This window comes from Castanea sativa, chromosome 11 (assembly GCF_040712315.1).
Source record: "Castanea sativa cultivar Marrone di Chiusa Pesio chromosome 11, ASM4071231v1".
Lineage (NCBI taxonomy): Eukaryota > Viridiplantae > Streptophyta > Magnoliopsida > Fagales > Fagaceae > Castanea > Castanea sativa.
The window spans coordinates 70769256-70787438 of NC_134023.1; the positions used below are offsets into that span (position 1 = coordinate 70769256).

The 18183-nt window shown below is 37.9% G+C and overlaps 2 protein-coding genes across 2 annotated transcripts; both read left to right on the forward strand.

The window, feature by feature from the left end:
• Positions 1-2246: 2246 nt before the first annotated feature.
• Positions 2247-2618, forward strand: LOC142617076 (uncharacterized). Its single transcript, XM_075789767.1, has one exon. The coding sequence runs from the start codon at positions 2247-2249 to the stop codon at positions 2616-2618; it is 372 nt and encodes a 123-aa protein (XP_075645882.1).
• A 13846-nt stretch (positions 2619-16464) lies between these two features.
• LOC142615318 (uncharacterized) lies at positions 16465-17166 on the forward strand. The gene has a single exon (XM_075788054.1). The coding sequence runs from the start codon at positions 16583-16585 to the stop codon at positions 17012-17014; it is 432 nt and encodes a 143-aa protein (XP_075644169.1). The 5' UTR covers positions 16465-16582; the 3' UTR covers positions 17015-17166.
• Positions 17167-18183: the final 1017 nt, after the last annotated feature.

The following is an 18183-nucleotide window of genomic DNA, read 5'->3' on the forward strand; positions in this document are numbered from 1 at the left end:
AGAATCTCAGCAAAGAATCTTAGCAAAGTTTTATTCAAGTACCATTTGAGTCACATCAATATATTTTTTTTTTCTATAACTTTCACGTGTTAGAATCTATGTACTACTTGAATTTGTCTAAGCAGATAAGAATCCTTCTATTTCGGCAATGTTATTGCTACAATTGGTTTTTCTTTTTCTTTTTTTTTATAATTTTTTTCACATTTTCGGCAATAGCATTGCCACAATATCCACAATTTTTTTTTTCTTTCCCCTTATTTTGGCAATACCATTGCCACAAATTTTTTTTTTTCCTCTTTTTTCCCCCTATTTTGGCAATACCATTGCCACCATTTTTTTTTTCTTTTCCCCCTATTTTGGTAATCCCATTGCCATAATTCTTTTTTTTTTTCCTCTTTCCCCCCTATTTCGGCAATCCCATTGCCATAATTTTTTTTTTTCTTTCCCCCTATTTCGGCAATACCATTGCCACAATTCCTTTTTTTTTTTTCCTTCCCTATTTCGGCACTACATGGCCACCATTCTTTTCTTTTTTTTTTCCTTTCCCCCTATTTCGGCAATCCCATTGCCATAATTCTTTTTTTTCTTTCTTTCCCCCTATTTCGGCAATACCATTGTCACAATTCCTTTTTTTTTTTATTCCTTCCCTATTTCGGCACTACATGGTCACCATTCTTTTTTTTTTTTTTTCCTTTCCCCCCTATTTCGGCAATCCCATTGCCATAATTCAAATTTTTTTTTTTTCCCTTTTCCCTCCATTTTCGGCAATGGGATTGCCACAAACCATTTTTTTTTTTCCTTTTGGGCACTCGCGCATGGGCACTCACTGATTGGGGCAGGGCTGGGCAGAAGGAATTTTGGCAACACTGTTGCCGAAATTCCAAAATTTCTCTCTCCTCATTTTCCATTTTCTCTCTCATACTTTTCTTAGAATTTCGGCAACACTGTTGCTGAAATTCACTCTCTCTCCTCATTTTCCCAAATAACTTGGAACAGTGACTATAACCCCAAAAAACTTCACTATTAGCAATATTTACCCAAAAGACTCTTCAAACGTGAGATTAGATCCATGGAAAAGGAAAAAGAAATAGAAAAGAGAGACAAATTGTCAGCAGCTCACGAGTAACAGAAGTATAATAAAATTTGGGATTAAACGAGATATTATATTCACTTTCTAATAAATAGCTGACGTTGAGATCCAGTACTGGTGGGTGTAAAACGTAAAACCCATGTTTTACGCCCCATCCGGACAGAACATTCACTCTTGTTTTTTTAGACATAAACTTCTTTCCAAACCTCACCCATCTTAGAGAATATTTTAGTTGGCTGCAATTGAAAATTTAACCTCTTTTCCTCACACGTTTAGTAGTGTGGTATGATGATATAAAATCCAACAGAATACTAAACTAATTGAATAGACCCGCAAAAGAAAACTCCCACAATCAGCTTTAATTCTTTCATTTTTGTTGCCTCTGACCACATTAGTAGAGCTTCCTAACTAGTGCAATTGTACAATTTCCAGTTATAGATAATAGAGGATCAATCATCTTAATCAAAAAAATAGCAACAACAAGATACTGGTTGCAACTTTCACAAACAGGCTGTGGAAGGGTAAGTTTTTATTCTCTTTATATAAGAATGACCCAAAGACGATGTCAGATGTGCTCTACAGGGCAACGAAGTACATGAACGCAGAAGATGCACTGCTAGCTCGAAAGGAAAAGCCTAGAAAAAGGGAGAGACAGGAAGACACACGATCGGATTGGGGGCAGAAGATGGCTAGAACTAGAGAACGACGGGAGGATTGACGATCCAAACCACCCACGGGAAGATTCACGTACTTCACCCCTCTCACTGCCCCAATCGACCAAGTATTAATGCAGATTAAAGATGAAGGAGCCCTGACGTTTCCCGGCAAGTTGAAGGGAGATCCTAACAAGAGGCCAAGGGACAAATACTATCGTTTTCATCGTGATCATGGCCACGACACGGCGGATTGTTATGACTTAAAACAGCAAATTGAAGCCCTTATTAGGCATGGTAGGTTCCAGAGGTTCGTAAGGAAGGAAAGAACGGATCAACCCCAAGAACAAACCCCCCGACGGGAAAACGAACGTCCTAGACCACCTATAGGAGACATACGGATGATTGTAAGGGGGCATTGCTTCTGCAGGGTCATCTAAAAAGGCCCGAAAAACATACTTGCGGATGGTTCAAAGCGTCCAGATAAGGGGTTCCTCACAAAAATGGCGCGACTTGATAACCCCAGCGTCGGGTTTTTGGAAGAAGATGCACGACGCCTTCACCACCCACATGATGACGCGCTTGTCGTCAGCATACGGGCAGGGGATTACAACATGCATCGAGTTTTGGTTGATAACGGAAGCTTGGCAGATATCCTCTTCTACCCCGTGTTCCAGCAAATGGGGATTGGTAGAGAGTGGCTGGCTCCAACAAATGCACCACCCATTGGCTTCGGTGGGACAAGGATCTACTCTTTAGGCGTCGTCACGTTGTCTGTGACGGTGGGAGATTACCCCCAGCAAATAACTAAGGATGTGGTTTTTCTTGTAACGCCATCCTCGGATGACCCACTCTTAATGCATGGAAGGCTGTAACCTTGACCTACCATCTAATTGTCAAATTCCCCACCGAATACGGAGTTGGAGAGCTACGCGAAAATCAGGTGGCCGCACGAGAATGCTACGTCGCTATGATGGAAATAGACGACCACTTGCAAGCAATGAACATCAAGGAACAGTGAACGGTAGCAAAACCGGTGGAAGAGTTAGAAGAAGTACATCCCGATGATTCTAGGCCCGAACGGACCACAAGAATCAATACCTTGGCCAGCCAAACAGTCCGACAAGCACTTGCAATATTCCTCAAGGAAAACCAAGACGTTTTTGCATGGAGTCACGAGGACATGCCGAGTATCGACCCGTCGGTGATGGTCCACAGGTTGAACGTATCACCCTCATTCTCTCCTGTCCGACAGAAGAAGCGAGTGTTTGCCCTTGAACGAGATCGAGCCATAGTTGATGAAGTACAGAAGTTACAAGAAGCAAACTTCATACGCGAAGTATACTACCCAGATTGGTTGGCCAATGTAGTAATGGTCAAAAAGGCCAATGGAAAGTGGAGAATGTGTGTCGACTTCACAGATCTGAATAAGGCTTGCCCTAAGGATAGTTACCCAATCCCGCGTATTGATACCTTGGTAGATTCCACCGCAAGACACGAATTCTTGAGTTTCATGGATGCCTTCTTCGACTACAACCAAATTAAATTGGATGAGATGGATCAAGAGAAAACCTCGTTCGTGACAAGTCAGGGGCTTTTCTGCTACAAAGTAATGCCTTTCGGGCTTAATAACGCAGGAGCCACATACCAGAGATTGATGAACAAGATGTTCGCGCACCAAATTGGCAGAAACGTGCAGGTTTATGTAGATGACATGTTGGTAAAAAGCACTCGAGAGTCCGATCGCATGAGTGAGCTCCAAGAGACTTTTGACACTCTTCGGTCATACAAAATGAAGCTGAATCCGAGCAAGTGCGCGTTTGGGGTAACGGCAGGAAAGTTCTTAGGATTTATGGTATCCCAAAGAGGCATCGAGGTCAACCCAGAGAAGGTGAAGGCAATAATGGAACTGGCTCCTCCAAGGATGGTAAAGGAAGTACAAAGTTTGAACGGCAAGATAGCAACCTTGAATAGATTTGTATCAAGGGCGACGGACAAATGCCTCCCCTTCTTTCGCACGCTAAGAAAATCATTTGAATGGATGGATGAATGCCAAAAGGCATTTGAAGATTTAAAGGTGTATCTCTCCGCTCCGCCGTTGCTCAGCCCATCTATGCCGGGGGAAGAGTTGTTCCTATACCTTGTCGTCTCCTTAGCAGCCGTCAGTGCGACTCTTATTAGAGAAGAAGATAAGGTACAAAGGCCCGTATATTTCATAAGCCAGCCACTGAGAAGAGCAGAAGAAAGGTACCCTCAGATGGAGAAACGCACCTTCGCATTGGTGACCACGGCACGGAAACTCAAACCATACTTTCAAGCACATACCATAAATGTCCTGACAGTTTAACCCTTACGAAGAGTAATGAGTAGCCTCGAAACTGCCGGACAAATGGCATTGTGGGCGAATCGAGCTGAGTGAGTTCGATATTCGATATCAATCGTGAGCAGATGTGAAAGGACAGATATTAGCAGATTTCATCACTGAGTTCACCATCATGAAAAACCAGGGGCAGAGGAGACTCAAATATGGAGAATCTATACGGACGGATCTTCCACTAAGCATGCTAGAGGGGCCGGAGTGATACTCCACACCCCAGAAGGAGATAAGATCGAATGCATGATCTATCTAGACTTCTCTACCACCAATAACGAGACAGAATACGAAGCCTTAATAGTAGGACTGGACCTTGCAATAGCCGTAGGAGCTAAGAGTGTGATCATATACTCTGATTCTTAAGTCGTGATTAGTCAAGTTAATGGAAGCTACGAGTGCAAGAATGAAAGAATGAAGAGGTATCTTGAGTATCTTGAGGAAGTGAAGGGTCGAGCGAACAATCTCCAGATCAAGTTGGTTCAAATCCCAAGGGAAGAGAACCTAGAAGCCGACCGACTTGTAAAGGTAGCTTCAGCAGAACCTATGATCATCCCCGACCAGGTATTATCCTTCGTCCAACTCTCATCACTATTAGATGGCATTAGCATGCAGGAGGTAAGCAGTGAGCATTGTTGAATGGCTCCAATAACGGCGTATCTCAAGGGAGGCAAACTGCCAGACAACAAAAAGGTCGCAAGAAAGTTGAAAGTTAAAGCCGCCCGGTTCGTGTTAATTAAAGACGTCCTATATAAAAAAGGATTCTCCTAACCGTACCTGAGATGCCTCGACCATGAAGAAGCGGACTATGTCATGAGGGAGGTCCATGAAGGAGTTTATGGCAACCATTCTAGATCTAGGTCTTTGGTGCACAAGCTACTTCACGCAGGATACTACTGGCCAACAATGCATAAGGATGCCAACACATATGTCAGAGCTTGTGACAAGTGCCAACGATTTGGCAACTTCATAAGGCAACCAACGGAAGAGCTTACACCTATGATAGCCCCATGGCCATTCGCACAATAAGGGTTAGACATCATGGGCCCTTTCCCAACAGCGATAAGGCAGTTGAAGTTCTTAGTAGTTGGCATTGACTACTTCACAAAATGGAAGGAAGCGGAGGCTTTGGCCACTATCACAGAGAAGAATATCCGAAGTTTTGTATAGAGAAATATTATTTGCAGGTATGGTATTCCAAGGGTACTAGTTTCAGACAACAGAAAGCAATTCGACAATGATGCATTCAGAGATTTTTGTTCCCAGCTAGGGATCAAGAACCACTACTCATCACCCGCCCACCCACAAGCCAATGGACAGGTAGAAGTCACAAACCGGTCCTTGCTCAAGATTATCAAGACCCGGCTTGAGGGGGCAAAGGGCATATGGCCGGAGGAATTACCAAGAGTTCTATAGGCGTATAGAACAACGGCAAGAACACCAACAGGGGAAACACCGTTCCGATTGGCGTATGGTAGTGAGGCCATCATACCGACAGAAGTAGGGCTAACAAGCTACTGGGTTGGAAACTTCGACGAGAGCAAAAATGACGAAGCCATGCGTTTGCAGCTTGATCTTGTGGACGAAGTCAGGGCGAAGCATTACAACTCTAAGGTCAGGTATAGGGACTTCCAGATTGGGGATCTTGTCCTAAGAAAGGTACTCAGCGCCGCAAAAGATGCCTCCCAGGGTAAGCTTGGACCTAACTGGGAAGGACCATACAGGATCATTTCATGGCATAGGAAAGGACCATACTACCTAGAGACACTAGACGGGAAAAAATTGAGTCACCCATGGAACACGGAGCACCTGAAGAAGTACTACTAGTAGATGAAGAACGAAGACGACAACAACACCCTCCTCATTTCCAGTTTATTTTTTCAAATAAACAGTTGTAGTTTTTATTTTCTACAAGTATTCTTAGGGCCCACGGGGTAATTTTCTTATTTTTATGAACACTATTCTACTTATCCATTACAATAAAAGGAGGTTTCTTCAGCATATAAGGAATGTTTTTACATAAATCAATTTAGTTCACAAAGTGGACGGACTATCCCAAGAAGGATGAAAATCCATCAAGTTCACAAAGTGGACAGACCATCCCCAGAAGGATGAAAATCAATTCAGTCCACAAAGTGGATGGATCATCCTAACTAGGATGAAAATCTGCTGTCCACAAAGTGGATGGACCATCCCTAAAGGGATAAAGGTCAATTCAATCCATAAAGTGGACGGACCATCCCTAGAGGGATGAAAGTCAATCCACGAAGTGACGGATCATCCTAACTAGGATGAAATCCATCAAGTCCACAAAGTGGATGGACCATCCCCAGAAGGATGAAAGTCAATCCACAAAGTGACGGATCATCCTAACTAGGATGAAAATCCATAAGTCCACAAAGTGGATGAACCATCTCAAAAAGGATGAAAGTCTGTTCAATCCACAAAGTGGACGGACCATCCCACGAAGGATGAAAGTCTGTTCAATCCACAAAGTGGACGGACCATCCTAACTAGAATGAAAATCCATCAAGTCTACAAAGTGGACGGACCATCCCAAAAGGATGAAAGTTTGTTCAATCCACAAAGTGGACGGACCATCCCATGAAGGATGAAAGTCTGTTCAGTCCACAAAGCGGATGGATCATCCTAATTAGGATTAAAATCCGTCAAGCCCACAAACTGGACGGACCATCCCAGGAAGGATGAAAGTCTAGTGGACGAGTCCTTTAAGTGGATGAGCCCACTAACCAGATAAGAATATTTTTATGACGAACCTTAAATTATGGATTGCATAAAAAGATGATACAAAAGAAACAAACAACAAGTAGACGGATAAACACACACAATCAAAATACTTGAGCCCCACAAAAGGGGGATATATGTCCTTATACAAAAATCACAATGGATAGAGTTGTCCTTAGCATTACCCCAAAAAAAAAACTATGAAGGGGGGGTTTCATTCTTCTCTTCATTAACTGCTTGATCGGCGTCACCTTCAACAAGCGTCGTTTACCTCTCATCAAGGGTCATTTCTCCGTCTACATGAGGATCATTGGAAGCAAACAAACTCTTCGTGCTCTCAGAATGGACGGATTGAGCTAAGGTCTGCCCTTGAGTCTCGATCGTAAAGTGGGACACGTCCAGATCTGGATATGAGGCTTTGACTTGACGAAGGGCATCATCAAACCCTTCAGCAAAAGAACTTCCAAGTTCAGCTAAGAGAAGTTCAGAATCACGGTACTCACGTATCTCCTACTCCTTTGATTGACGGAGTTGATCCTTGACATCCGTGATCTCTTTTTCTTTATCTCTTAGAATCTGCGTCAGTTGCTCTGTCTGCTTTTCCAGTTCTCCTCTTACTTGCTCGGAACAGGCAAGTTTTTTCTCCATACCTACCTTCTAGGCCTTGAGGCCTTTGAGTTCGCTCTCCATCGCTTTGGATTTTTTCCTAAGACGGTCCAAGGATGTCTCATGATTCAAGCAGCGACCCATGAGTCCCTTCATCATCAGCATTGCATGAAAACCAAGGGGCCGTAAGATCGATGAAATCATGATAAAAATAACAAAGATGGATAAAAAATACCTGAGCAATACTAAAGAGGCCCGTCTCCCCCATGGCTTCAGTAGCATGGTTACCAAGGTCCTTATAGTCATCGGCAGTAAGGATAGATGAAAGTTTCTCCAAACCATACCCCGAATCCTCTTGAAAAAGGACAGTCGGTTTCTCATGGACGGTGTCTAGACCCTTCATTAAGCCTTTGCCCTTCCCTGGTCCTAGGGGAGTGACGGCTCCCTTGGGCTCAACTTTAAGTCCTACGACGGGTTCAGGCGTTATCTTCGTTTTCTTGGTCTAACGGTCAAATTTATCTGGTTGTTTCCTTTTGGGTGGAACGAATGATCCCGTCCCTTTGGAAGGCTGACCATCCTCCTGTTTTTTCTTGGCAACTTACTGCTTGATGAAGGCTCTTCTTTTGGCGTCGTCCATTTTTGAAAAAGGTAATGAACACACGACATTACGAAATGAGAAACAAATTAAGGAATGGACGGGACGGACTTACGTTTAAGAACTCTAGTATCGTATCGACGGGCGGCAACGGAAGGTTCAGGACCGTCACAGTAACAAAATAATGTATCAAGATTAACCAATTTTGCCCACGTTCTCTCCTCTAGCTTGGTCTTGTTAAAAATTCGCTCTAGGAAACTCCACTACTTGAGTGAGACTTGCGGACGATCTCGAGCTACAAAGAAAAGAGCTAAGGTAACTACAGAGACGAATATAGAATCCTTGTCTCACCCGAAACATACCATTAAGCTTTACACTAAAATCTTAGTTGTGCCACTGCTGTTCATGGTCACTTCCTCATCAATGCGGCCAAAGAAGTGGTTGTATTGTATTTAATGCGGAGGGGATGGCTTCTACATCCTTCCTTCTTCATTCTTCTTGCGTTCTGTGCCAAGTCAGTTTCCCATTTTGGTGGTTTAGCTCCCTGCCCTTTATACCACTAATGCTCGTCCCTCCAAGGTCTGGAGTATGTTCTCGAAATCCTCATCAAGTGAGTTACCCCAACTTCTCTTCAAGTCGTGGGATCACCGCCCTAGATCATTTTATGGATTTTAACTCTTCAGAAATGACCTTGACCGCTTGTTTAACTGCTTTGGATCCTCTTCCCCCCACAATTATAAAAATAAATTAGCATGTTAAGTTAAAAATAAAAATACTTTTAATATAGCTTTATCAAAATAACAAAAATTTACGTAAGATGTACTTTTTTTGTGTAGAGGATCTACATTAGTTGTACTTAATAATGACTTTTCTAAAAAGACTTTCTGCTGAATAGAATTTTGATTTTGTAAAAATAAATAAATGGATTATTCATGTGAATAAACTCCTTATAGTTAATATATACTATAAGAAAATAAATTATTTTATTATGGATTTTCTTGCATTCAAATACCTCTTACCATTTTCTCAAAATAAAAATACCTCTTATCATTCTTATGGATAAATTGTATTTTTCAAATTGATCTCAAATACTAGGTGTATATGTTCACATGTGAAATTGTACACGTCAAATGTAATTTCTACCATCTTTCGAGTCATATCTTGAATTCAATATTACCACGACTCATCCAACCCTAACCTACTCTATGTAGATTTTTTTTTTTTTTTTCTCATACCTTTTGGATGAGATGGAGATGAAATACCTTGATCTAACCTCATCCTGCTCTGTTATCATCTAAACAATTATTTTGTTGATTTGCTTGCACATAAATAAATATACGATCCAAGGGGGGGGGGGGGGGGGGGGGGTGGTGCTAAACCATAACCAAGGCATAGTATACTCGTGACTGACTAGACCAGTCAAGTTGTTGGTGACTCCACGGCTTCCACCTGCTACATATACATAACGTAATTCATTTGTAAGCTTTGGTCAAGCGCAGCCACAAAACCATTTGACTGGTGAGAACCATCTGGGAATTTACAAATGGCAATGGACGTCCCACTCTACTTTGGTCGGTCTTCTCCGTGCTTTCCAAGCAAAGAAAAATTTGGAGACACTCCCCCACCTCCCACGTATCTCTCTCACTTGCAGTCTCTTCAATCACTATAAAATGGACCATCTTTCCTCAATTCTCATCCATCACACTTTGCTTATACATTTCTACTTTCTTCTGCTGCTAAAGAAACCACAAGCTAGCTAGTTTCTTCACTACCCCATCAAAAACTTCTTCTAAGTCGAACAACAATGGCTCTTTTCTCAGCTTTCTTCAATTGCTTCGTGCCCTCCTCTTTGTCACGTGTCTCCAATGATGCCATGAAAGCAGAGTCTTCAGAGAAACCCAAAAACAAATCCAAATCCAAATCATCATCCGAAGCTCCGATTGTAGTATCCCACTTCGCAGTTAATTCATACCTCTCCCGTTTGTAGTATTATGATACTATATGACTACATGGTGTTGAACTGGAAGATGCTTATGTTTACTCAATGCAATCGTGAAATTCAGCAGAATCTAAAGCCGGGTTAATTTGAAACAAATATGTTTCAGAAGTCAGAACGTTAGGTGAAAGAATGATGATGAAGATTGAAAATATTTGAAAAGCTTGCAAGGGATAATATTGTAAATATTGTCAATTATGGGGTTTTTCATGGTGGTCTTAATTTGAGGTGTAGATTGATTTGATGATTTCTGGAGGAATAAAGCATGACGAAAGATGTTTCATTATGTATTCATTTGAATTTTTCAAAGCTTTTTTATTTATTTATTCTTTTCACTGTATTCCATAATCAATTAATCATTTATTCAATTGAAATTGTAAAAGCCTTGTTTCTCTGCATTGTCTCCCTTACAATAAGGATAATCAATTAAATGGCGAACCTAGAAAAAGGCATGCCAGTTTGGTTAGTTGGCTATATCTAGCTATAATATGGACAAGGTTAGACTATAAAGATACATAAATTATCCATATGTTACTTATAAAGTTTGGCTAAAGAAAATTAACACGATTATGTATTTTGAAAATATAATAGTTAGATGGCATGTTCTTTATGTTAGTCAAATATTATTTATTATTTGACCCACAAATTTATTCTATATACATAATTTTATACTATGAAAACTTAAAATTTAAACATTTAATTGATGATATAATTTTTTATTTTTGATCTTCTGAAAATTTTACAAGCATGAAGGATATATATATATATATATATATATATATATATATGTAATCTAATAGTGAATTTGTCAAAATTCATATATAATAAAAAGATAGTTGTAACAATTAACTATAACTAAGTTGTAGCTAAACTTTTTTTTTTTTTTTAAATTCAATTCCTTGATATTTAGAAGGACAGAATTTAGCTACAAAATTTCTTGTAATTTCAGGCTACAATTTCCTTTTTTTAAAAATAATATTATTGCATATTTTGAAAATATAACATTTGAATTGAATGTTTTCTATGTTCTTAATACATATGTCAAATTTTGTGTTAATCGAATATTTTTTACTATATGATCTGTAAGCTTATGTTTTATTCATAATTTTAAACTACAAAAACTAGCAATTTAAACAATTTTTTTATTGACATAGTTATTAATCTTTAATTTTCCAGAAATTTTACAAACATGGAAGATATAAGGAAAAAAAATGTAATCCAATGATGGGTGTAGAAGCGTTGCCCTTAATTTTATGGTTTAATAAATTAGCAAAACACATGTTACAATTAATTTGTAATATGGGTTGATATTGATCCACAATGAGAAGTTTGGACATGAACGCGTAAAAACCAGAATCTCCTCTATTAATTTCAGTGTCATATGTGATATTCTTCATTTGAGTCTTCTTTTCTTCCTTTTATATGATTCATCTTCTTCTTCTTCATCTTTTGTCTTTGTTTACCTGGATTGCCTTTGGTCTTATCGGGCCTCTCTTTTTTATGGCTTTTCATCATGAACGGAGACTTATAAGGTATTCTTCACTGCTCAGATGTCCACCTAGACAACTCCTGGTCTTATCTGACTCTTCTTTTGCAGATTTTTCATCATGAACGGAGACTTCTAGGGCTCCTTCTACTATTAAGGCTTGTCCTTCTGCATTGAATGTGGTGATGTCAGACAGGCGACCTATCTCGATGCAAAGGCGGTTATGGAATCACCAGAAACCTTTAGAAGACTATCTTGGAGAAGTCTGGCCTTTCTGCAACTTATCTCGGTAGCTCGAATAGACCTCGAAGGTGACCTCTACGTGTTGCCTAGGTGGATGTTGGGCCTAACTGCGGATCCGAGGTTTTGCATTGATTAAGAAGTGGGCTGGCCATCATGGGATTTATCCCCATTGCTTGGGCTGATATTCTAGTTGGGCTTAGTGTTTATATTTATTATAATTTGGCCCAAGATTCGTTTTGCATTCACCCCACTACAATGAATTTATCAAAATTCACCTCCAATAAAAAGTTGTTGATTTCATTACATTTGTTATCTAATACTATATTAGTTTAGTATAATTTCGAGAGGCAACCTTGTGAAAACCATATTTGAGGCATATTCACTTCTTTTAATCAGTAGAAAAATAAAAGGCTAAAAGCATTCACTCTTTTTTTTTTTTTCTAAGTTAGTTTCTTAATCTCATGCGTATGCATTGTGCGTGCATTATTTTATATTTCCTTAATCAATATTTTTTTTTCCGCAAAAATTTTGTAAAGATTGTAGTAGTTTCAAAGCATGCGTGTTTAGATTTTATTCCAAATAGTTGGTAAGAATTAAATGATTAATAACCTACCAACTTGCTTATAAGGTGATTGTACTTATGATTATTCACCTTGTTTCTACTATAATAAAAGAAATTCAGTTATTAATATTATTTTGTACATTCTTCTAAAAAAAATATTATTTTGTAAATACATATGGTAGTTGTGTTGTTGAAGTTGTGTAATATTGAAAATGAAAGAGGAAGGGGATGGGGGGATTCACCAAAGAGGAGGCAGAAGAGTCCCAAAAAAGTGAAAAACGCGTTATTATTATTTGTGTTGAAATGTTTGTCCATTCCGCCTTGCTTTCTACGCTAATTTTTTCTCCTATGTCTCCCTCCAAAGGATCAACTCAATTGATCCACCTTCAAAAGTCAAAGTAAGAAAAACAAAACAATATAAATTTTAAATATACTTGCACTTGTTTGTCATCTTGGAACCCGGTCATAAATAACTTGATTGCATCACTTTGTTGTTGTTGTTATATTTTCATTAAACAATAAGATTAATGAAAAATTCAATTTGAGCACCTTTGAGCATGTTAAAGCCCACATCGATAGCAGCACTAACCATATGTATTTTTTTTGCTAATGATATAGTTGATGATGTACATCAACTAAGCTTCTTTTTTGTTATATAATATTTTTTTGGATAAATTTCGGCACACACACGGAATCGCGTATCCAATATCTCATATACATATTTATCCAAGTCAATTAATATATGCTATGTCCACGATAATGGCCCCATCTAGGCTCCGGTGATATAGGTAGTATTCAACTATTGTCACATGGTATAAAGTAAATGAATTCACATCGAAAACTCTCTTTTTTGTCTTAAAAAAATGAAAAGTCCTATAACTTCTTTTTTAAAATATTAAGCAGAATTTGGCGGATACAATTATGTTTATACTAAACAAATTTTACAATATATTTTCCAAAATTTGAACTTTGAAGTGCCATAATTTATGCTAATCATAACGGTGGTTTCCATGAAAATTGTGTTATGCTAATAATAATTTATCTCAACAAGTAATGAAATATTAAGAAATTTATTGTGTTTGTAACTTTATCATTAAGTATACAATTATTACAGGTACAATTTAGAATTAAATATATCATGTGCATACTACCTTAACCTATTTTATAATTCCTAGAATAGTTTGAGAATGGATAAGCTTAGGAATATTATTATTTTTATTGCATTATGATTTGTAATTAATAAAAAAATTTAAACTTTTTTTTTAGAAACTTATTTACGAGTGCATAACATTTTTACAATATTTTCACAACAAATCACAAATGATTAGTTGTTTTTAATTCAAATTTGAACCTAACACTAAAATTACTTCTATGTCCAACAATAACAACTAGTAACAACTTGTCACTTAAGATTTGTTGTAAAAATGTTGTGAAAATGTTGTGGATATATCATTTCTCTTTACTATATTATATAATTATATCTCTGTCTCTTGTTCCACATGTCATGATCTTACACCAATGAACTTATTGCTTCCACGTGTCATGATCTTACATAATTTGTTGATGTCAATTCAAATTTCCACATGTTATTATATTACTTGTAAGCTGTGACCAAAGCGCAGGGGACAAGACCGTAAGACTAATGAGAACCGTTTGGTCTTTACCTTGCTCTCCAAGCTTATTCTTTTTTCTTTTTTTATGATGAGTGCTCTCCAAGCATTTGGACTCACTAACAACATAAAATTTGTTAGTCATATATATCACTGTCCCTTTTCTTCAGGCCAAATCATTGGCCATTGCCATCTCTGATTTATCAATATAAATAAACCACCTTACTCCTCAAACTCTCATCAATCACACACTTCATTCATTTCAAACTTTGCTTTGCCAAAGAAACTACAACCTTCTTTCACTCCGATCAAAAACTTCTTCTAAGTCAACAACAGAAGAAAAACGCAATGGCACTTTTCTCAGCCTTCTTCAAATGGTTCGTGCCGTCATCATTGTCACAAGTCTCAGATGATGCCATGAAAGCAGAGTCATCAGAGAAATCCAAAAGCAAATCAAAATCAAAACCATCCGGAGCTCCGATTGTTGTATCCTACTTCCCAGTTAATTCAATGCTCTCCCGCTTGTAGTAATATACTAATATATATGACTACAAGGTGTTGAGCTGTATAATGGTATGGTTATTCCCTACAATCATGAAATTCTACGGAGTTCCAAACCAATTCCAATGAATCTTCTCTAACCTACTGCATGATGATTTATAAAATCATCCACGTGTATTATTTTTAAAAATATCACATGACTCATGAAAAATGTCATATGACTAGTAATGCACGTGGATGATTTTTTTCAATTTTCATGTAGTTGGTTGGAGGAAAATTGAATTGGTGGTAAATTTTTCCCATTTATAAATACTTCAATTGAGCATGTTTGACAAAGGAATATCGATGGAAATAGTTGTATCAGGGAATCTCAACTATGGCTTGGATTTTTCATGGTAGTCTTTAGCATGTTGTTTTGATTATTTTTTTAGAGTGGGGTTATTGGGAGGAGGTATGGAGTCTAAATAATTTGTAACAAAAATAAAGCTTGAAGAAGATGTTGCAATATAACTTATCTGAATCGGTGTAAGCATTTGTTTATCCTTTTCAAGTGCATGTTTGACTCCAAATTAAAATGCCTGCTTATTTTACTATTCAGCTTATTTTTAGTATTAATCATAAGCCCCACTGCACTTTTTGGTACTATTCATGAGTCCCACTGTAATATTTCAGCTAACTCAGTATTTTTAGCAAAAAAATTTCAATTTCAACAAAATAATTAGATTTTAAACAGACCCTTGATATAAGCATTAACAAGCAATAAGCAATGTAGGATCGATTGCAGCATTGATTTCAATACAATTGAGTATGCGATATTACAATTTTGAGATTACAACCACATAAAAACTTTATTTTGAACAAGTGTTGGCTTTTTTTGGGAAGGACTAAGGACCATGTTATATAAGTCAAAAACGGTTTCATCTCGCTTCATTTCAGCAAACGGCTAACAGCATAATATTTGTGTTTTAATGTGTAAGCAGAGACAAAAATTAGAAAACGAAAGGAACCTACCTTTCCTTGTATGCTAAGTTGCTAACTAATCCGCTATACCCTTTTGTCTCTCTACAAACAATCCAGTTAATCTATTCACCTAGATTACATCAATATGATGTTATCACTCGTCACATTCTCTTGAACCAATGACCAACACGTTCAAATTAGCTTCTACAAGAAAAATTGACGCTTTCCTTCCATTACCAAAACCAAAATAGCACTTAATCAAAATATTTAGTAGAGGAAACAACATCAAAGATGCTTCTTAAGGTTTATATTAAATCAATTAGAAAATAAATTCCCTTCATATATTAGACAACTTGTATTGATGTTTCATTTGGAGCGGATTTTAGATGAGCTTTTCACTTTTCAATTGGGTTTTTATTTTTCAAGAAATTATAAAAACTCTATCGGGATTCAACTACATCACCCGCAATCTAAAAAGTAAATTAGTAATAAATAGTTCACAAATTTCTTTTCCTCTCGCTTGTATGTGTATATGAGCACGCATTTTCCTTCCCCACCATTTTTCTTCATTTTTACCTTTCATTCTTAAACAATACAAACACAATAAATTTCTTTTCTTCTTCTTCTCTCTTTTTTTTTGGGTAAAAAAACACAATAAATTTCACAACTTCAATCAAAACATTTGAAACAACATTATTTTCAATTAAAACAACCCCTAACATGAACTTCATTGTATAATAATAATCACAACTGACCGACTCATCTCAGTAGTCATCAAATTTGTAGTAAATCTAGACACTCATTATTAATCTTTTACTTTGATCACACTCTTTTGGAGTACAAAACTACATAAAATGTCGTTGTCTAGAGACTCATTCTCATCCACCAATCTTGATAAATCAACGGGCCAAATTCCAACTCGTAATCCACCTATAGATATTTGTGTAAGCTTCGCTGCTCCCCACGTATTTGGCAAAGACCAAAGTGTTAGCTCCTCGTGAATATTCCACGAACCAAAACCGTTGCATTTACGTAATTGCCACAATTTTCAACCACCTCAAACAGACTCACTCATGTCTATCTTCACAAGCTCATATATTGTCTTCACAACATTGTTAGCCATACAAACATATTGAGAGAGAAAGAGAGAGAGTTAAGTAAGAGATGGGGGTGGTGATAATAGATGGATCAACGGTGCGTGACTTTGTGAGCGACGAGGCTCAGTTCAAGAAGAGCGTGGACGAGAGGTTTGCAGCTTTCGATCTCAACAACGACGGTGTTCTCTCGCGCGGCGAGCTCCGCAAGGCCTTCGAGTCCATGAGGCTCCTCGAGAGCCACTTCGGCATCGATGTGGCGACCACTCCGGATCAGCTCACCCAGCTCTACGACTCCATATTCGAGAAGTTTGACTGTGATCGCAATGGGACTGTGGATGTGGAGGAGTTCAGGGCGGAGATGAAGAAGATCATGCTTGCTATTGCTGATGGGCTAGGGTCCTGTCCCATTCAGATGGCTCTTGAGGATGGTGATGAAAATTTGCTTAAAAGGGCTGCAGATCTTGAGGCTTCTAAGTCTAATTCTAAGGCCTCCTCCTAGTCCTAGTCCTCATCATTCCTTAACAATCCAATCTCATTGCTATGCAGATGCTTCTTCTGGGCTGGGTTTCTAGTTTCCACTATATGTATGCATTTTTTCTTTTTTGGCGAAAAATAAAATTTTATATATATGCAAGTGATGTTCTTCGTGTACTCTTTCTCTCTATTATGTGCAATATTTTTATCTAAATAAGTGAGCAAGCAAAATTCTCGTATCTCATTTCTCATCCTTCAAACTCAGTTTTCATAACTCATATTTCTGTCTCTACATTTCTTAACTCTATCTTATTTTTGTTTGGTTTCAAATCTGGTTGAGCTTAACTCAAAATTTTGCCAAAGTGATGAAGCCCATGTCTCTCTCCTTTATCACTTTCATTTTTTTTTTTCCCTCTCCTCTTTCACGAAGCCTGAAACATTGAAACCTTTCCCCTTCGATTTTCGGCCTCTACCACCTCCAACACCCCACAAACCCACCGCCATTGTTTTGCATCCACCACCGTACAAATCACCAAAAAGTCAGTTTATTTTACACATTAAAGCACAAATATTATGCTGTTTGCCGTTTGCTGAAATGAAGCGAGATGAAACCGTTTTTGACTTATATAACATGGTCCTTAGTCCTTCCCACAAAAGCCAACACTTGTTCAAAATACAGTTTTTATGGGGTTGTAATCTCAAAATTGTAATATCGTATACCTAATTGTATTGAAATCAATGCTGCAATTGATCCTACCTTGCTTATTGCTGGTTAATGCTTATATCAAGGGTCTGTTTGGTATCTGTTTATTTTGCTAAAATTAAAAGCTTTTTGTTGAAAATACTGAGATAAAGGTAGAATTAACTGAAATAATACAGTGAAATTCATGAATAGTATCAAAAAGTGCAGTGAAGCTCATGAATACTATTAAAAATAAGCTAAATAGTAAAATAAATTGACTTTCTAATTTGGAGTCAAACATACACTTGAAAAGGATGTAAAATAAACATCCACCACCGTACACTTGAAACGTTAGGGTGTAAAATCAAAGTACCCCAAACTTCAAGAAGTAAAATCTAAATTCTAAAATTTCAGGGTGTAAAATACAATCACCCCCAAACTTTAGGGGTGTAATTGTAAGGAATGAGTCTGAGAGAGTGTGAAGACTCAAGCTTAAAATAATGAAGAAGTGG